This window comes from Pteropus medius, unplaced genomic scaffold (assembly GCF_902729225.1).
Source record: "Pteropus medius unplaced genomic scaffold, Ma_sr-lr_union100, whole genome shotgun sequence".
Taxonomy (NCBI): domain Eukaryota; kingdom Metazoa; phylum Chordata; class Mammalia; order Chiroptera; family Pteropodidae; genus Pteropus; species Pteropus medius.
The window spans coordinates 11,092,263-11,113,884 of NW_024352787.1; the positions used below are offsets into that span (position 1 = coordinate 11,092,263).

The 21,622-nt window shown below is 37.5% G+C and overlaps 1 protein-coding gene across 9 annotated transcripts in view; it reads right to left on the reverse strand.

Annotated features, from left to right (window-relative positions):
• The window catches only part of ORC5 (origin recognition complex subunit 5), a 170,737-nt gene that overhangs the window by 67,751 nt on the left and 81,364 nt on the right, over positions 1–21,622 (reverse strand). For 3 of the 9 annotated variants that reach the window (XM_039849357.1, XM_039849362.1, XM_039849360.1), the window contains exon 13: positions 19,563–19,675. In XM_039849357.1, the coding sequence (XP_039705291.1) occupies positions 19,563–19,675 (113 nt within the window). Of the gene's footprint in view, positions 1–6,574; positions 6,719–10,411; positions 10,625–11,317; positions 12,110–13,381; positions 13,468–15,855; positions 15,947–19,562; positions 19,676–21,622 lie in introns of those variants that run through there. The other 6 variants (XM_039849366.1, XM_039849364.1, XM_039849365.1 and 3 more) reach the window with 5 other exon arrangements.

Below are 21,622 nucleotides of genomic sequence, written 5' to 3' on the forward strand. Positions count from 1 at the left end.
TTGTTTTGGTAAATAGTGGTTTTCATTTCTCTTGAATAAAACCTTAGAAACAGAATTGCTGGGTCGTGTGACTATGTATGTTTAACTTTTTAAGAAACTGACCAACTGTTTTCCTAAGTAGTTGTACCATTTGCATTCCCAGCAATATCAACATAAAAGAGTTCTAGTTGCTCTGCATCCTTGCTAGCGCTTATATTTTCAGTTTGTGTTGTTTGCTATCTTTAGCTAATCTGTGTGTAATGGTGTCTCAATGTGGTTTTAACTTTCATTTTCCTTCTGATTAATGATGTTAACTTAAGCATTTTTCATGTGTTTTCTGCCATCTTTATATCTTTTATGATAAGGTGTCTGTTGAAATCTTTCGTCAAATTTTTAAAGAGTTATTTTATTATTATTGATTTGTGTGAGTTTATTACTTAGGGATACTAGCCCTATATGCTTTGCCGCTATGATTCCCCAGTCTGTGGCTTATTTTTCCATTTTCTTAACAATGTCTTTGAAGAAGAAAATTTTTTATTTTAATAAAAAATGACATCATTTTTTTCTTATATTGTTTGCAATTTTTGTGTCCTAATAAGTCTTTGCCTAACCCAAGATCATGAAAATCATTCTAATGTTTCCTTTGGGAGTTATATAGTTTTAGGTTTTAAATTTAGACATAATAAATTTTTTATATGATTCAAGTTATTATATTTTAAGGTTTTGTTTTGCATGTGGATTTCCAATTTTTCCAGCATCATTAATTGAGAAGACTATCCTTTCTCCACTGAATTATCTTGGTACCTTTGTCGAACATCAATTGCTCTATCTATAATCAATTTGTGTTGGACAAAGGTGCTCAGATAATTTAGTGGCTATATATATACATATCCGATATATATAATAGCAATAACATATTTTTACACTTATATTTTTTATATTTTATATATGTAATAAAAATAATATATTAATCAAACTTATGAGCATAAAACTGTTCACAATATTCTATTTTTATCTCTCAGTATCTGTGAGATCAGTGATTATATCCTTTCTATCATATAGTAATTTCTGTCTTTTTTCTTGGTTAGTTTGACTACAGGTTTATCAATTTTGCTGATGTTCCCCTAGTGGTAAACAGATTTTCTTTTTTTCTGTTCCTTTCCCCCAGCTGCAATGTGACCCCAAAGATTATTAGATTTGTTTCCTTTCCCCCAGTGGTTTATGGCATTTTTCATAGGGAGGTAGAAGAGAGGCATATGACTGGGGCTTCATGCCTTTCCATAGCAGTTGGTTCTTCCTTCTCCAGGTCTGCAGTGAAGAGGATTTCTTCAGTCTCTTGCTTGCCCTGCCCTCAACCTTTCTTGTAAACTCTTAGAGAAGAGCCTCTGAATGTATACAAATTCATCTTAAGTCTGCATCTCCCAAGAATTCTATATTCTCATAACAGCCCATACTCGGTCTTTAACAATTTGTTTAAAATTTTAGCTGTATTCTTCTTACCAGCTTATATGACACCTAGCATCTGGCCCAGGTTAAGCAAATGCTCATGTCCTGTTTTTCTTTGATTTCAAGTCTCCTGTCTTTCCTTAGATTTTAAGCTAGTTGGTTGCTCTGTCACCTCAGCTTTCTGATGGACTCAAGGGAAGTCACAATTTTGTAGACTTATCCTTTTCTTCTTGTAGAATAGTATCTTGGGGATACTCTGTGACTTTTTCTACATATACAGCTTTTGATCTACCTAATGCAATTTTTTCAATATCTATCAGGAATGGGATTCACATGCAATTCTCATTCACGTATGACGGATAATTATATATATTCACAATCTTACTCCAGGGTTATGCTAATTCTTCTGCTCTCTGTTACAATATACCCAAAGAGAATTGAACCATACATAAAACATCATATTGGTCCACTGTGTTGATAATGTGGTATTAATAGTGCCTGTTAAGCAAGAACCTGCAAGGAATCTAGATGCCTTGGTATGACATGTCCCCAGGTACTGGATGGGAAATAAGCCTCTTGAAGATTCAGAAGCCTTTCACATCAGGGTCTTGTGGTCTGGGATCTCATGAAGCATCCCTTCCAAAGTAGTTATTGCACATGCACCTTTTATTGCTGACAATAGAAACAATGCTTCTCAAGCTTCTTCAGATTCTGGGAGCAACATATACTATTCCTACCCATTAATCAGTGATATGAAGGGCTGCTATTCCTGAGTGGGCAGCAGAGCAGGAAAGAGGTCTATAGCAGATCTAGGCTATAGGACAAGCAACCCTGCAGATCTCATGGTAATAGAACCTGTGAGAGAGAAGGATGTGGTGTAGAGCCTCTGTGGTGTAGAGTTCCAATAGCAGAGGTGTAGCTTCCCTTCAAGGCCAAAGCAAATAGCTCTTGGCATGCTTCAGTGCTTTGGCAGAAGCTGAGCAACTAACTATGGGATTTCAAGTGTCACATGGCCAAAACTACCCATTTGGATTAACTAGGCATTCTCAGACCCACTAATTCAGCAACAGCTATCCATTTCTAAATGGAAGTGATACAGTGGTGATCAATCTCAAATAGTTCCAGAAAGCATAAGAAAGCACAGAAACAGGAAGCCCAGATCCACAGTTGTACCAATGACTCTACCTCAGCTCATATCTATGACTTCATGGTAGGTTTCCCTATGATCAACTAATGCAAGAGAAAAAGGCTCGTTTTGTTTCATGGATGGGTAAGCTCTGAATGCTGGTGCAAGTTGAAAATGGGCTGTTGTTGCATTAGAGCCCTACTCAGTGGAAGGGAAAGACAGTGGTGAGTGGAAATCCTCCCAGTGGACAGTTTTGAGTGTTCATCACTTTATGTGGAGAGAGATGTAGCCCCAGGTAAGGTTATAGTCAGACTCAGGGGCCATGGTGAATGGCTTGGCTGGTTGGCTAGAAACCTACGAGGAACAGATCAGGGACAACGAGGTCTGCAGAAGAGGCATGTAGATAGACCTAAGAATGGATGCAAACCGTAAGTATCTTCTGCATCCACTGCAGAGGATGCACTAAATCTTACCAAGTGAAAAAGAAAGTCTGGGTAAGAAGATGTCAGCCAATTATTGTCCTCAGTTATTCGCTTGCACAATAGACTCGTGAATAGCAGAGATTCCAGCTATGCATGGGCCTAACAATATGGGTAGAGAGGGAGGAAAAGAATCCTAGGAGACTGAGTTCAAACTAGAAAAGGCTGAGTTAATCTTGAATTGGCCTGTTAGTTTCTACCAATAACAGAAGTGGGGGCTCAAAAAGTAAGTGAATTTCAGTTATAAAAAATAAAGCATGTGATGATTTTTGCTTGAGTTTGTCACACCCACGATGTGTCTGAATTCCTTGTTTGGAGGGAGGGAGCTTGAAGCTTACATTCTCATGGTCACTTCTATCCAATTTCTTACTTTAGATAATTTTGTGACTCCCACTTGGTATTTTATAGGCTTTGGATGACAATTACTTTAGTGTCAACCCATTTGTAACAGCCTCTTTTTGATCTACCCCAAAACATGACTGTTACAGAAAATTTAAGGGTTCCCCAAAATGGGCACGTCTAGAATTGTAAAATTCCTCCTTGGCTATATCACATACACTGTAGCCCAGCTTACAGGCTCTTTTTTTGTGCTACTGCCTGACCCTATGAATCAAAAATAAAGTCTCATTTTTTTATGCAAAAGAGTTTAGGCATCTTTCTGCTGTCTTACTTCTTCTAAGGAACTCTTAATGCCTTATCTTCTGCCTTTTCTGCATCTTCTTTCTCAATTTCTGCTCCTAGCTACTCATCGAGGTATTCTCTTCTGCAAGAGATACTCCACAGTCAGCTGTTGAGTGAATACATTTTTTTCATCTAAACCATATAAGCATTAGAGATAATGTATGTGAATTGTCTATTACAGTGGCAGATACATAGATGTTCAAGTGGTAGTTATCATTATTACAATCACATAGTTTTAATTGTGAAAAGTAAGAGGAAAAAGTCAATTTTCATCTTCAAGGACAATGTGTCCAGTAATCTAACTTTTGTCCTCATCTTCCTTATTCAGGCAGGTCTTATTTATTATACGATAATGATGGAACTATATTGCCAGTTCTAATCATTAACAGGCCTGTCAGTTTCACTCTGTTCTGCTTCCTACAAACTGTCTTGCTAATGACCACCACTGTTTACAATGGAGATTAAAAGAACATCAATGCAAACCAATCAAACATCTGGAGCCACGACTCTAAGCATGTCCACTACTGAGTGTGATTCAGTGGTGGATTTGTCATGATGAGGGTAAAAAATACAACGAAAGATAGACGGATATTTCCAGGAAAAATAAAAATTAGGTACAAATAACCAAATATTCCACACTTAGATCTATTTAGAAGAAATCTTTGTATCTAATGAAGAAATTGAGCATATAGCCTTATTTGTTTGTTTGCTTCTGAAATGGAAAGTAAATGTATAGTAATAACAGCTTTAAAACAAAGGGCTCTTAAAACTTAATTAGCATAGTTAATCTGTAAACTCAGCATTTACAGGCCATTTAGTGCGGGTTGGGCATGGTGTATGTTGTTATATCTAAATCTATGATTAATGCACTCTTTTCCTATAATTTTTTTAACATTGCAAAGACCAGTTGAAATTTTCACATTAAAATTCTGTATTTAAAATTTTAGTTTTTAAATAAAAAGAATTGTAATTGTATCATGGGTTCCATATTCCCATAGAAAAGACTGATCAAAGGTTCCTTATATTACGGTTTACAATAGCTCCCAGGGAGGGGGGTCATCTGCTAGAAGGGCTCTGAATCCTCCTGGACAGGAGCTCAGCCAGTGAAAAGGAAGTGTTAGCTAACCCAGAAGAGCTGACCATATTTCCTTTATATACAGCTTCCTGAGTTTCTACCTTGAACTTCAGACTTGTCTATCTGCCTCCTTGACATCTTTCTTCACTTAGATACCTAATAGTAATTTCCAATTTACCATGCCACATCTGAACCCCTGATCTTTTCTCCCCTCTACCCTTCCAGATGTTCCAGTCAAAAACCCTGGAGTCTACCTTGACTCATTCTTTCACAATCAATATCCAATTAATTAGCATGGCCTGCAGACATTTCTTTCAAATTATATCCTGAATCTGACAACTTCTCACCACCTCTACTGTTAACATCCTTACTGTTAACAGCCACAATTATCTCTCACTCGAATAATTTTAATAGGTTTCTAACTGCTCTTCCTGCTTCCACCCTCATCACCAAGTGATCCAGATCACAGATCCAAATCAAAGCCAGATCACATGACTTCTCTGCTCCAAACTCCCCATTTCACATAGAATAAAAACCAAGGTCCTTCGATGCCTTGCAAGGCCACACATGACCTGGCCCCCATCACCTGCCTGATTCCATCTCCTACCACAGTTGCTTTTGCTTCCCGTGCTCCAACCACACGGGCCTCCTTGTAGCCACAGCTCTTGTGCTTCAGAAAAAGGAAGAGAAATACTTGCAGGGGGTGAAGGGACAATCAGCAGTCTGCTAGAACAATTCAAATTTTGAAATGGCATAAAATATGATCCATCTGCATTCTATAATAATATTTTCATCCTCTATGCCCTGTATGATTTAAAATGTGTTTGTAAATTCTTTGACATTCCTTTTATTAACAAGTGAGTCTAATCCCCTTCCCTTTAATACAAGCAGGTCATAATCACTACCTTAATCACAATGCTGCAAGAGTGATGCTATGTAATTTCTGAGGCTAGATTAGAAAAGGCCATGTATCATCTGCTGGCTTCTCATGGGATACTGACTTTCCAGACCTGGTCACCATGCCAAGAGGAAGTGGAGAGAGCATATGGATAGACCATGCATAGGTGTTCCAGGTGAGAATCACTGGTCAGCATTAGTCTCCAGACATAAGTGAGACAACCTTCATGTGATTCCAAGTTGAGTCTCGAGTTGCCCGAGTCACCACTTGGAACCAAGCCCTGCCCAAATTGTAGATTTGTGATCAAAATTAATGATTGTTGTTTTAGGCCATTAAGTTTGGGGTGGTTTGTTATCCAGCAATAGATAACTGGAACATCTTGTTTCTGTGCCATTTTGTATTCAAATTTCTACAAGTTAGCATCTATTTCACTGCCCTCTTCCATACTTCACTTCAATTATTTTTTTTTTACTCTTTCCTCTTTCTTCTATTTTATCACGATAAGCATTTTTAACAAGCAATTCTATTAAGAGAAACATTTGGCCACACATATTTGAGAATTGGTTTTTGATATTATGTCTTTGGGATACGGCTTTTCATTATGTTGATATAGTCTCATATTTCAACTATTTGTATATACATAATTTTTTAAAAAACTTTTGTCACTCCAAACATTTTTGGTGAAACTCCAATCTTAATTCTCCTACCAATCATATTTGACAGGATGCTATGATCATCATTAGTCTCCACCCTACCTGTCTTCCTTTTTCAATATAAAAGATACAATTATACTTTTTCTTTAAATTACAATATAGTAACTAGAAGTAAATATACTAAAACTTGTACTTACAGTTGGCCAACACTTTTCAATTAAAAAAGAAAGATTGATGTAGAACACAGCAAGAGTTTTTATTTCAGCATCCTTTCTCATAGATGTTTATGGGGTTAGTGCATCTCAGTTCCTCTGAAACTCTCTTCATGGCTGAGTCCTATGAACTATGATGGCTGAATGGTCCTTCCCAGAGGAAGCAAATCTAGAGAGAGTTAAGAAATTCCAGAAATACCTGAGCTAGAGCAATGCCTCTATTACAGTTGACACTTGAACAATGTGGGGGTTGGGATGCTGACCTATGCAGTCGAAAATCCACATATAACTTCTGACTCCCCAAAAACTTAACTACTAATATTAAGCCTACTGTTGATTAGAAGCCTTACCGATAAGTCAATTAACACATATTTTGTATGTTAAGTATATTACATACTGTATTCTTACAATACAGTAGAAAATATGTTAAAAATATCATGAGAAAACGTACACATATTTTATGCATTCACAACATACCTTTTTCTTAATTTTTCATTATTTATAGGCTACAGTTTGTGAATTTTTTCATATTGTCACAAATCACCAAAATAATTTTCGATATATTTACTGAAAAAAGTCTGCATGTAAGTGGACCAGCACGATTCAAACCCATGCTGTTCAAGGGTCAACTGTATTGAGTCGGCTAAAAGTGATGAAACTGTGTTTGGATCTAACATTCTCCACAAAACGAAAAGTCTAAGTGTGTTTGGTTTTTCCTTTCAGGATCATATACCAAAAGGGACTTAGCCCAGGTCTCTTACTCTCTTACTGTCACTTCATATACTGAAGGGAATAAGGTTTATATGAATAGTGGAGAATAGTTACTTAAAAGATTAAATTAACTTATAGTTTAAGAGCAATAGTTACAACTACCTTCTATATATTTTAACTCATTTCAAAACGGTTTCTCCCTCACCATGACACTACTTTAAGAACTAAGACCTTTAACTCACTAAATAGCCATCTCTATTCTGACGACTCCTATATTTATACTTGGTAATAACTTTGATCTCTAACCTAAATCCAACCACCTACTTTACATGAGTACCTGGATTTCTTATATCAAGGCAACATGTCTAAAACTGAACTCACGATTTCCCTCACTCCAGAGATCTAAGTCGTCTCCCAGGATTTCCTATCTCAAGGAATGGCTCTACCAATGTCGAAAGTACCTGTTGTCTAGGCCAGAAATCTGTCTCCTTTCTGTACTGTTTTATCTCCTATATCCAACACAATGCCTGGCACATAGTTAACTTAGTATTCATTGAATGATTATTGAATACTTTCATGGAAACTGCCAGTAAATCAGACTCTCAAATCCTTTAAAGACCAAGGAAATGAATTACGGTTTATCCAAAACCCAAGCAGATTTTTACTGACTCTAAAATCCAGGCTCTTTCCATCATGCCAAAGCTACCACTATTTACTCAAACAGTTGAATGCCTTCTAAAATTCCCATCATTACTGTGCATCAACATGCAGTTAAATGAATGAATTGATTATAATTTTCTCTGCTGTACCAAATTTCTACTTCTCATACTGTGCTTCATGAATGTGTCACTGCTGGAAAATGAACACTAACTGTGTATTCAGGGCATTTAATGGCAAATTTGAGTGAAATGTTGATATCTCGATAGGAACAATTTCTTTGAGCTCTGCTAAGCATTTTTGAAAGCAAATCATGTCAGCAGACTGAAATTACATGCAAAATTATCTAAACTATTCACATGTGATAGGCAGTCACACTTTGTAGCAGATGAAGCTTTCAAAATGTAGGAGATGAAGCTGAATAATATCAACCTCTGGTCTAATTACCTCCAGTCCAAGTCTCTACTCATGGCTAAAGGCATAAAATGCAAACAATTATAGTACACAATAGTGTGAGACATCAGGTAGCAAGGGAAGACACTGTTATAATCCTGATTGCTGCATTTCATCTACTATTTTAGAGACTGAGTGCTTAACGCATTAAGGGATGCATTATTCCTGGACGTGGCCCATTACTTTCCTTTCCTTTGTATAGGAGAAGCAGAATGGTGCAAACTTTAGAGGGACTAAGGTTTCTTCTGAGTATTCATGCTCCAGATGACCTTAATGACATTAAACTGTTGTTGGTTAACTAAATCCATTCTATTAGAGATATGCTGCTAATTGTCTACCCATAATACTTGAGGGCAAACAATGAATTTCTCAGTTACCTGTTTCTCTGATTCAATCATTCTTGGCTCATGCCTTTGACTATTCAACAAAATCCTCAAAAATAAGTAATGAGATCTGCACGTGGATTAGAACCCAGTACATAATCTTTCCATTTTAAAAATAAAAATCCAAAATATTGTGTCCATTGAATAATTCCAAATTTTAAATAAGAACTAAATTTCATAGGTACAGTTAGGTAAGGGTACCTCTTCTTAGTTGGAATGTTACCACATTCTCTCACTTCTTTCAAAGCCATGAAGAAGTGTTTCATGATAATAACAATAGCTAATATTTATTGAACACTTACTATGTGCCAGGTACCTTACTTCAGTTTCTCAACCTTGGCACTATTGACATTTTGGATCTGTTAATTCTGTTGTGGGATATGCATTTAGGAAGCTTAGCAGCAGCCCAGGCCTCTACTTTCCCCACTCACACTCAGCAGTGACAAACAAATATGTCTCCAGAAACTATAAATGTTCCTTGGCGGGCAAAACTGCCCCTAGTTGAGAACTACTGGCTTAGATATATAATTTATCTAATCCTCTAAACAATTCCATGAGGTAGTTCTATTCTCCACTGTAAAGGTGAGAAAAGAGGCACACAGATTGACTAACTTGACTGACGTCACACAGTCTATAGGAGAGACAGTATGTGATCCAAACTAGTCTGACTCCAGAGCCCTAAGTCTTAATTGCTGCCCTAGGAACTTGACCCCTTTCTGACTCATGAGAAGAGGCTCGTTAGAACAGAATCCCTTCTAGAGTTATTAAAAAGGAATTGCTTCAGCAATGAATTCAGGGATTTAAACTAACTCAAAAGAGGGAGATGGGAGTAGGGTCTCTACCTGATTATGTATACCTGGGTCACGGTAATTGAAAAGAAGACATTTTTAATATAGAGGATCAGCCATGTACAAAAAATCTAAAAACCTACAGCTTGGTAACTTTCTACTTCTACCACCTTAATCACTTTTTATCTAGGTAGAATAGATGCTGAGTATAATTTAAGCACTTCCTCTCTTAACGAAAATATCTGGCCCACCAATCAGCATAATTCTCATTATATTCCCTCCTGTAATTAGCAATTTATACCTTCCAATTAGAGAATTCATTTGCAGATAACCCTTGTAAAAAAAAAAAAGAAAAAAAAAGCTAATATCCATATTATGCTCTGTTAGTCTTCATTTAAATAAAGGTATCAAATTAGTGAGTCACTTAGCAAGCCATTAAAAAATGAATTACAAAACAGGAAAGTTCTGATGGCCCAGTCACGACAAAATCTGGTTACAAGGTATTTTGCAGAGAAGCCATATGTGGGGCTAGTAGCTCAGTGTGGGGCATACAGGATAAGCCCCACACAATGTGGACAGTGGACAGGTGGCCAACAGTGAAGAGAAGCCATGGAAAGTCATTTAAGGAAACTCCCTCCTTCCTGCCCTCCCCAGTTCCTATTTGACAAGTTCTTCTCCCTTGGATAGGTCTCAGTCTATCCAAGAAGGATGCACAGCAGACCTTCCACTTTATGGCAAACCTATGAGGGCTGAACACTTCCCCAACTGGCATTGCTCTTCCTGGAATCAGGTACGAAATCTGTTGACTGAATGTAAATAAATCTGGTTTTGCTAAAATTTAAAATGGCACACTTTTATTCAAGGGTCTAAGGATTTGCAAATCAGAAACACTACCAGGTTAACACCCAGAGTGTTCCAAAGAAAAAGAAAAATTGAGAGTTCTTATAATAAAAAGTACATTGTGAGAAAAAAAATCAGTCTTGCATTCTTAGCTTCTGGGCTGGTCCAAGATGGTCATCTTCTAGATGTCCAGTGGTCTGGATAATGGATGTCAGGTGATCTGGATAACAGATGTCAGGTGGTCTAAACACATAAACATTCTTTCCTAAGTTCTTCAGAGGCATTGACACACTACAGAAAAGTTCAAAAGTTTAAGTTCCCAGGCTAGTTAAAACAAGGATATAATCATTTCCTCATGCCTCAGTCTACTTTATTTTAATAATTTAGCAGCTTGACTACAGTGACTCCATTTTATTTCTTTACTCTTTTCTCACTGCTTTAATGATACATGAATTTCTATGTGCAGAAAACCTAAGCCTGAATTTGCAATGCACGTACGTGGCTTTTCCCTGGTCCTGGCTTCTCCAAACATCTTATGGAACACAAAATTTCACCATCTTCTGTGGGACAAGAGACTCAGAATACGGGTGCTCAAAAGTCTTCCCTTGATGTCTTATGTAGGGAGACAAAAAGGAATGCCAGTCTTCTCCCCCTACTCATTACCTCTAAATAAATGCAAGTAGACAACTACTTGTATTCTGATTCAGAAAGTGTCAGATAATCACTATATTTTAAAAGGCTTCCTATCCGGGAGTGCCTACTGTGAGAATTTTTCTTCAAAAAAGAAATGAAAGAATGAAATGCCACTGAAATTTAAACTAGGCTCTGTAATTAAGTACTTTACATCTGCACAAAACAATTTTCAAGCATTCAAGTGCTAACAGAAAGCTTCTCCAAAAATATGAACAGACAAGAAAATCAGACCCAACGTTCATAACTGATATAACAAGAAAAATTTTTATTGTGGAACTTTAAAGGCAAATGATTAAAAAAAGAAAAAAACATCATGCAGATTAAAAAGCTAGGTTGGGTGGTTAATTGCAAGTGATCATATAAACCTCACACAAGCACACTAGTTATCAAGTAAGCTTAGAGATGGAAAGTTGGCCTATATCTGATCAAACTACCTTGCATTTTGAGAAAAGCACTGTTATAGATAAGCATATACAAGCTTGGATTAAAAAAACAAACAAACTTCTATTTATTATGTTTTGCAACTCTGATCTTTTAAAACAGTGGCCTTAGGAAAATCTGCTTTGGCAAGCAACTGCAGAGGCTCCTGTGGAGAGGAAGTGAAAAGACTGGGCTTATGTACAAGGGCTGCTGGCACCTTCAAAGTGCAGGGGATAGTTCACAGCAAAATGTAGTCCTAAGTAAAAGGGTTTCAGGCAATTTCAGTGTTAAGATAACATCATTAAGAGAAGAACAGATTGTGCTCAAACCCTGCTGTTTATAATTAACACGTTGCTTCCAAATACTCCAGGGTCCCTGGTAAATAGTCTTCTGCTCACATCCACCCAGACCAATCAGAGTATTTTCATCAGATTCCATGCTGGGCCAGCACCTGTCTGGACAAATCCAATAGAGCCAAAGAACTCCTCTCCCTGGCCAGCTAAGTAGTTGGATGAACACAGCTTGGCTTAGTCATTGTCATAGTGTCCATATGGCTTTGAAGCTTGTTTTCACAAGAAATCATACAAGTATTTTATTATGTCAAAGTTCACCGTCCTATAAATAAAAACAGATAATACGTTAGCATCCTCACCCCCCAGACTGCTCAGCTTTGTATGTATGATTCTGGGAAGCACATGCAAAATAACTCAACTGATGCTAAACAATCCTATAGTGCTATCAAAAGCACCATGGTAGGATCAACATTAATTTTTCAAAATGTCACTGGGAAAAGAATTTCTTTAAAAAGTTTCTCTTTCCCTTCTGACAGAAAGTTTGCTTTAAAAAAAAAGAGGAAATAAAGTTAGAACTATTCACATTCTGTATTTCAATTATACTACAGAAATTTAGATTTCATTTGAAAGCTATTTGCTTTTTGTCCAATAACCAGAAAAAATTAGAGATGCAAAAGTATTTAAATCTTTGCTTTTGAACATTGTTTATCTTCAAAAACACCTGTTTTATCATTACATAATACATAGCTCATCTGTCCTCATTTGTAGTTTTCATTCTTTTCAGTCTTTTAACACTGGCTGACCTGTGTGTGTATTGTAACTAAATCTGTATGATCCGAGAATATGATAAAACAATGTGAATGTATATTTTTGTACTCTATGGCAGGCAGAATAAAATATCAGGGAGAGAGAGACATATAATTATTTTCCTTTCTGTAAACTCATTCTTCACTATAAATATTCAGCCTTGGAGGTTTATTATTTGAATAAATGGTCAAAATAATTAGATATAATGATCTAGCAATAAGTATAAAATTAAAGCCTTAAAGTATTCAATTTTGCAAAAATAATCATCCATGTGAGAACAGCTTTTTAAAGATTCACTAATTGCGTGCTCTTATTTTATTAAACCATCATCAATTAATGTTTTTGTCTCTCATTTTGTAATACACTTTCTAAAAACGTTTCTAAGCATGACTGACATATCAAATACTTTTAAAATTTGGAATGGGGAACTATAAATACTGCTTATCAAAATACATTTAAAAATAGCTCAAAAGGAGTGCTATGGCTATTGTGGAACCTAACAGTGGACTGAAGACTCTTCATTACAACAGTGCCTCTCTGAAGAACTCGTTTCCAAACAGCATAAAAACACTGCCAAAACAATCCTGTTGTCTCTATCATCCCTCCAGCCCCCAATATAAACAGGTGACTTGCCAACTAATCCCTACATATACTATTCTAAGACATGGTAGAATTTGATAGAATAACCATAAGGGCAACATTGAAAATTATGTAACACATTCCAAAGATAACTGCACGTTAAGGACTTGGAAATAAACAATTCACTTCAAAGAAAGTTTTAACTTACAAAAGGAGCTATGTACTTTGCAAGTGCCTTCTCTGGTTTTTCATGGCTTTAGATGCATATGTGCACTTGCTTCTGCAGCACATATACTAAAATTAGATGCAAATGAGATTCATATAAATACAATTTTAAGATTTTAGATAGTTTCTATATACTACAGGAGATTCTCTCATAGAACCCAAATGAACTCTTTTCTAAAGTAAGCATCTAGAAAGAAATAGGATAAACACAACAGGAGCAATTTGCCTAGGAGTAATTCTTAAATCAGAATTTAGAATATTTTAATGCAAGCTAATTATGTGGCATATATCTAAGGGTTTAATTTTGCCTTTATTCTTTTGTGTCACTTTGTTGATTCTTTTGCAACACTAAAATATGTCCTTCTCATGGGATACTATTTTATTTCCTTTTACTTTGGAGTGCAGTTTGAGTTTGAGTTCTTTTTTAGTTTGGTTCTTCTGTCGACTTGCAACTGTACAACTTGAATTTGCAATCTTAAGTTATCTGTACTGTTTTTTCATTGACTATGGAGGTGAAAAAAAAAAGGAAACTCAGAACTACCATTCACAATAAAAACAGTACAAGGACAATTTTTAATAAGGGTCTCAGTTCATATGCCATCTATCCTATCCCATATTCTACCTCCATATTCTGTGCTCCCTTTCTAAAACCAGCCTCTTACTGCTTCTCTGTCCAAACTTTTCCACTGTCTCTTGGTTAATAAAGTTCTCTATGACTTCTATGTCTTCCAGGCTTAAGTGAAAGTTGACACCCCCTGAAAGACCAACCCTTCTCTTAAGCTCTTTCCGATGAGGTTAGTCTCTCTACAGTACCTCAGGCAGTCCTGCCAAGTGGGTTTGGTGTCATTGTACAAAAAGCTCTGCTCCTCTGAACCTCATACTATTCAATTCACCACCATTTATCCCCCTATTACCATCTCTTAGTCACCGAATAATACAGCACCCAGTTTAGTTTTCCTTTCCATTCCAAGATCCACATGAGCCTTAGTGACTGCACTGCATACTTGTCGTTTTCACCTCCAATAGCTTTCTATTTTACTCTCATGACCCATGATCACACTCAGAAATATTCTCTCACTACACGGAAATTCAGACGTTCTACCTTCTGATTCCAAATTTTTTCCTTTAAGTTATCTAGAACACCTCGAGACAGCCAGTTCACAAACTCCTTCACTTCCTTCTGATCTACAAATACTGAGTATCTATGTGCCAGGCAGTGAACTATTAGCCCTCTCCTGGCTTTACTTTCTTCTTTCCCTTCCTAGCTTAGACTCCACAGTTCATCACTTCTAGCGCTCATTTGCTAGCATCTATTGAATTCACCTGGCAAAACCCCAATCCTATGTGATTTCAATTATATCCTTTTGCCATCTCAGTATCTAGCATATGGAATGCTGTTGGAGAAGATCACAAGTTTCACAGATTGGTGCCACTGTCAATTCAAGGTCAGGAACGTCAACTGGGCCCTCAACACTCCCAGCGAGTTGCTTTCCTTGTCAGCACTTTCCTCAATCCCCCAGAGCAACTATATAAAATATTCATATCCCTCTCAAATGGCTACTACTCTGTCTTTGGTCTCAATGTTGCCCACTTTTTCACAGGTAAAATAGAAGCTATCAGATCAGAACTCCACCAAACCTCCATACTCACCTCCATCTGAATCTACCTTTTCCTCTCGTCATAATGTGAAAGGATTCCCTTCACTCACTCAGGGCTATTTCTTTCAATTCATATTTCTAAATCCCATGTTTATATACCATTTCAAGGACTTCATGCTTTAATCTCTCTCTTTTGTATCACTAACTTTTTTAGAAATCCTTTCCCATCACCATTTAAATGTGCTCAAATCTAAAAAATAACGACCCTCTCACAACCTTACAATCACTTTAGCAAGTAATGATCCTCTCTATTCTTCCTTATGGCAAAACATTCTAGAATATAGGCTCAAGGGAATAGGAGGTAGATCTGTTCAACTTGTTGCTATATCCCCCAAGCTTATCAGCACAGTAGTTTTAATGAGCAACACAATAAATGGTAAATAAATGAATGGAAGCATTCTATTTGCTGTATCAACTTTCTTATAAATACTATTTTAAAACTAACTATAATCTGACTTTCACCCTACTGTACTCCTGATAAAGTATTCCTGATAAAGTTACAAATGACTGCTTTATCATCAAATCAAATAGATTCTGCTTTATTTCATGGTGGCAATTAACAATTTAGACTGTTACTCCCTTCCCTTAGGTTTTCCTACTACTTTTCTTATAAATACAACTTTCTATAGAACTGCTTAACTTCATAATGGTTTTTTGTTTTGTTGTTGTTTGTTGTTGTTGTTGTTGTTTGGCAAGAATGTACCATAAATTACTAATCTATTTCCTTCTTTTGGAATTTGGTTTGTGTCCTGTAATCTGTTGGTTCTCTGCCACAAGTACCTCAAACTAGGCTACCTACCTCTCCCTCAGTAACTATCCTTGGGATCTCTTCTTTCCACCAAGCCTCGATCTGAAATGAGACTTTTGTCTCTTTAGCTCCCTTCTTCTTGCTGAACCAAAAGACAAATCCATAATGGTTCCCTTTCATCTGAAGTTTTATTGCTAATCACTATATGAAAACATGCAATATTTATATATCGAGCACATACTAAGTTTAAAGCATTGTGTTAGGCTGGAGGTAAGGCAGTAATTGACACAAACATAGTCTGTTTTGAGCTTCATGGACTTATACTGTAGAAATAAAGATAAACTGTAATTACTGAACTAATTAAAACTAAGATATATATCAGAAGGTGACAATGGGACCTGTTCATTGTGTGGAGTGGAGAGAGTGATATGATGGTGATCATGTTATGTTTGAGAAGGCTTCTTCTGCAGGTATCTAGATAAAAGAGAGGAGGAGCTGGAAAATGCTGCAAATACAAAAATGGGAATCACAATGGTGAATATGAAAAACTGAAAAAGCCAGAGAGGTTAAAGTATAAACACCTAAGGGAGAGGTGTGTGCCAGGTGTGGCTGGGGCCAGATCACTGGGGCCTTCTCGGCTATTTCAAAATTTTTGTTTGATACCAAAAGTTATAGAAAACTACTGAAGACTTTTAAGTAGAAGGGTGACATTAAATTTTATAAGATCATGGCTATAGTGTAGACCATAAATTATAAGGGGATAAAAGTAGACAGAAAACCAATTAAAGGCTACCAGAAAAGAGATGATGGTGGGCTTGGTCTAAAGAAGTAACAGTACAAATGATAAAAGTGAGTAATTTTGAGATATATAGGAGGGACTTGGTAGGCTCAAAAGGACTAATGCTTGGATACTGACAGTGTGGGAGAGAGCAATGTCAGAAATGACTCCCAGGCCTGTGCAACATGGCAGACTGCATTGCTGATAGCTGATACAGGGAACACTGGCAGAAAGCTGGGTCATTCTTTTTTTGTTGTCAGGCAAAAGTAGAGTTAGCATTTCTGAGTTCAGTTTTGGAAATGTATTGATGTAGCTGGGAAACACCCAATAAAGGTCAGGAATGTTAGAAGAAAGGTCTTGCCTTTACAACTAGGGAGTTATTAATATGTAGATGGTTGTTGAAGTCATGGGTATTGCTAAAATTGCCTAGGAAAAAGTATATGAAAAAAGAGCCAAGCCTAAAGGACCAGCTACATTTAAAGGTCAGGTGGAGAAGGTAAGTTGACAAATGAGCCTTAGGAAAAACAACCAAAGAATAAAGAGAAAAACCAGAAACTGGAATTATGGACCTTAAGAGACTTTTAAGAGCTGTCAACAGTGTTAGGTGCCACAGAGCAAAGCAAATAGCCTGAGGACTAAAAGTTGTCCTGAGGAAATGGAATTCAGAGCACAGATGAAAGAATCCACTTTAGACAGGAAGAGGGACTTACCCTACTGAAAGGAAAGAAAGAAGATGTACAGCAGTATAGGCAGTTGAAAGAGTTCTCAACTGATAATTCCATTTTGTTTTGTGAAACAGAGTGAATGCTGAACAGAGTGAATATAGATGTTAGAATTTCTGTAGTTTGAAGAGAGCCAAGAATCTAGGTTAAAAAGAAGTCTGTGATTTATTCTTCAATACATGAAGTGGAATGGTTGGGAGGTTGCAGAAGATAATCACAGGAGAATAGGGAAATAGAGCTAGACTGCATGAGTCTCAAAGAAGTCCATATTTTTACAAGAATTGGGGTTAATAATAACCTGAAGTAGCAACAAGAAGAGATGACACCAAAAGTGCCTGCAACCCTGAGGGATTGGGGTTTGAGAAATAAGTAGCTACTTCTAGAGATAAATCCAAAAGAAGTAGTATGCCTAGATAAGAATCAGGTTTTCATTAAGGCAGAATGTTAGGAAAAGATAGAAGGATATGGGAAGGAGGGAAAGAATGAGAAGTTAAATCAGCAAAAAAAGAAGTACTAAACATCATGGGAGTGAGAGAGTGAAAGGGAGCAGATGTGGAAAGAAGGCAGTAGTTACTCTTTGGACACTGCCCATGAAAAGTGAGGAAGATTAAGAAAACAAAGGTAGCAAAGCAAGTTACAGAGTTGATAAATTCTATGACAGAATTCCAGGTCTACAATTCCTGTTCCCTTCTGAGGTGGTAAACAGAAGTGCATTGCTCTGGGTGTGTCTAATATTGTAGATCAAGTAACACCCAATTCAGTTTGGTTCACTGTGTACTCACCATATTGGACTGTCACAAACTTCTGTCCTATACATGATAATGTTGGGGCATGATCTGACACATTCGGAGCAATGACAAAAATCTCTAAAATAAAGATGCTCCATTCAAAAGTTATGCCTTTGATTGAGGCTCTTAGATATAGAGTTTTTAATATTGTTGTTTGGAAAAAGCAAGTTATTGTCTTATGGTCATAGTAATACATTCAAAATAACTTTTTGCTCAATTTCTTCTGTGTAAAAAGCTGCCCAGTTTTATCATAACACAACATTTCAAAACCCTCATTTTACATTTTAGTCTACACACCATCAAAACATTTCAAATACCTGTATCATATTATCAGAGAACTTTTAATTCAGAAGAGACTTCAGGGTTGAGGCTGCCAACCTGTACACTTGAGAACTTCAAGAAGCTGCACAATTCATTAAAGGAGATCTACAAATCCATACCCATGTCAAGCACTGTTCTTGGTCTGAATAAATGTTTCATGCCTATATGTTATTAATTTTGAAATATATGTAAACACTTTCATAATTAATTTTAAAAGGAAATTTAAATAAAATCTCCATATTCAAAGAGGTTGGGAAGGTACTGTCTTATGGATTATCTTGTACCACCTACCAGTCTACACAGATATTACCTCTTCTCTATAAGTCTTGACAGACTGTTATCCAGCTGCAACCATGAGATGAGGTCATTAATTCATATAAGAGCTGGAACATTTTCCATACCAGTAAGTATACCTCTTTGTGAGGAAACTCGTTACATTTTTAGACAGCTCTCATTTTGACAGACATACTTTCTTTCCTATAACTTCTAATGCTCTACAATTACTCAGAATTAGTTTCATCCATTTTGCCCATGAAAACCCCTGAAAGTACTTGAGACAGTTATCATATCCTTCCTAAGGCTTTTTTCTCACAATCTGTCCCTTAATCAGATGTAACATGGTTCCTCATTCTACCACTCTTTCTGCCCCTTCAGCATGTACCTATTTGTCAATGCCCCTCTTAAAACTCAAGGCACAGCACAGTACACCAGATTTGACCTGCCTATGGCAACAGACAGTAGACCTATTACATTCCTTGAACAAGACACCAGGATTTTTAAAACCCTGTAGTCAACTCAAATACTCAAGACTTAAGCCAGGTCTCTCCCACCTTGTTTTTGTACATAAGTTTTTTGTAGTCAACTGTCCATTATATCCTACCTTGCTACTGTATTTCAGTCTGTTAATGTCTCAGAATCTTGATTTTTGCCATCTAACATATTAGCTAATTGTCCCAATTTTATGTCATTTGTAAATTTGATGAAAGAGTTCATTCTACAGTGAAACTTATTCATTCTTGGCACTTAAATGATCTTTCCTTGCTTAAATGACTAATGACATTACATTAGGAGGAACATTAATTTTTTTATATTTAGTATGTCATTTACATAATTCAAGACATTATACATTCACAATTATTCTATACTTACCTAGCAATAGCTCTGATGAAGTCTAAAGATACTGTGCATTTGTATTTTGGTCCATCAAGTTGATCATCATGGCCAACCAGAGTTAACAGCTGCAAGGTGACTAGAGAGGAAATCTAAAAGAAAGAAAGCATTATTATGAGAAAATGCTGTAATGAGATTACATGCTGTCCTTGTTTCTGAAACATTTTATAGTTCTTTTGATACAGATATAATTGATTTCACAAGAATATCTGCAGAGAATGACTACTTTGAAATCTGTATACATAAATCAGTATATATGCTTAAAGGCCTAGTTAATCAAACTAACAATCAGTCTTTAAGGTTTCCATTAGAGACAGATTTGTTTCGTTAATTACTCACACATGACTGCTAACTTTTAAAAACTACAAATAAAGCACATTCCTTCTCTACATGAGAATTTTATGTAGTTTCTACCTAAATGCCTCAGAATATCAAATCTACACCCACTTGAAAATCAAGCTGGTAAAATGTGGATGTGGGCCTTTTTCAGAGTTGGGTCGCTGATCAGACGAGGAATAAGAAATACATCCTTGGGGAACTCGGGTCAAGATGGCGTAGAAGGTAGATACTGTGCTTCCTTCCTCTTGCAACCACACCAAAATTCTGAGGAAACTACGGAACCATGATCAGGAGTCGCCTGAGGTCTGGCTGAACAGAAGTCTTACAACTGGGGACATACATAAGAGGTCACCTCAAGACTGGTAGGAGAGATGGAGACACAAAATGGCCAGGTCCCACAACCATGTGTGGAGGTCGAGAATCAGGAGGGGTATGTTGGCTTTAGAGATTCCTCCACACTGGAGGAGTGAGGCGTCCCGGCTCCACACTGGGCCCTCCAGCCTAGAGTTCCACTGCTGGAAAGAGAAGTCCCCACAACCTCTAGCTGTGAAAACCAGCAGAGATTGTGGCCGAGAGAGACAGAGGGTTGCAGGAGTTGCAGATGTTCTTCTTAAAGGGACTATGCCCAGACTTACTCGGCCATCTAACATATTAGCTAATTACATTACATTAGGAGGAACATTAATTTTTTTATATTTAGTATGTCACTCACTCACTCACTCACTCTGAGCTTCAGCGCTAGGGCAGCTGCTCAAAGAGTGCTAAGGACATATTGAGAGGAAATGAGTTGTAGGGCTTCGGGGCGAGGGCTGGAGGGGAGGCTTTCTCCAAGACAGAAGTGCTGGCAGTATTCATTGTTCCTTTGTTGAGCCCTCCCCCTTTCCAGCATGTGGATGCAGGTGGCCACCATATCTGAGTCTCCATCAATCTGGTTAACATAGGTGGCTCCACCCAGGTGATTCCCTGAGACCCCACCTCTCTCAACTTGCCAATTCACCCAAGCTGCTCCCAGTGGTTTATTCCATACAAATGGCTTGTCTTAGCTCATGCTGTGGACTTTCCTAAAATCTCTCAAAGGTTCACAAAACCCAAAGCAGCAGCACCTGGCCTCAGCGTGCCCTGTACCTCTTGCTGAGCAACCCCAATCCCGGCACTAGCAGCAGCCGGCCTCAGCACCTGGCTTAGTCTCTCAGGGTGCCTATAAACCCAGCACAGGTGGCAGCTATCTGCAGATTGCTTGGTGCCTCTTACCAGGTGGCCTCGGAAGTGCACAGGCTGTAGCTAAACTTGGCCTGCAGCTGGGTGCCTCTCAGAAGGCCCTTAGGCCGGCATAACCAGTGGCTTGCTTTAACCAGTGCCAGAGACAAAGCACCGCCCAGGGCAGAATATGAGGAGGACGCATCTGAAGGGAAGATTGGGCAGGCACCAAAGCCCTGCTAAAGTGAATCTAGCTCCGCAGAGTCAGCTCCTCACTGGCCAATCCTCACACCCAATCAGTCGAAGGGTTATCCCTCCCATCGACATGCAAAAGCAATCAAGGCTCAACTACAACAGGAACGTGCACACACAACCCACACAAGAATCACATCTTGAGCTTAGGGAAGACTGTGCCACTGAGCCCCACGGCACACCTACTGTATAAAGCCACTCTACTAAGACTGGGATACTTAGGAGCCCTACCTAATACATAGGAAGAAAAA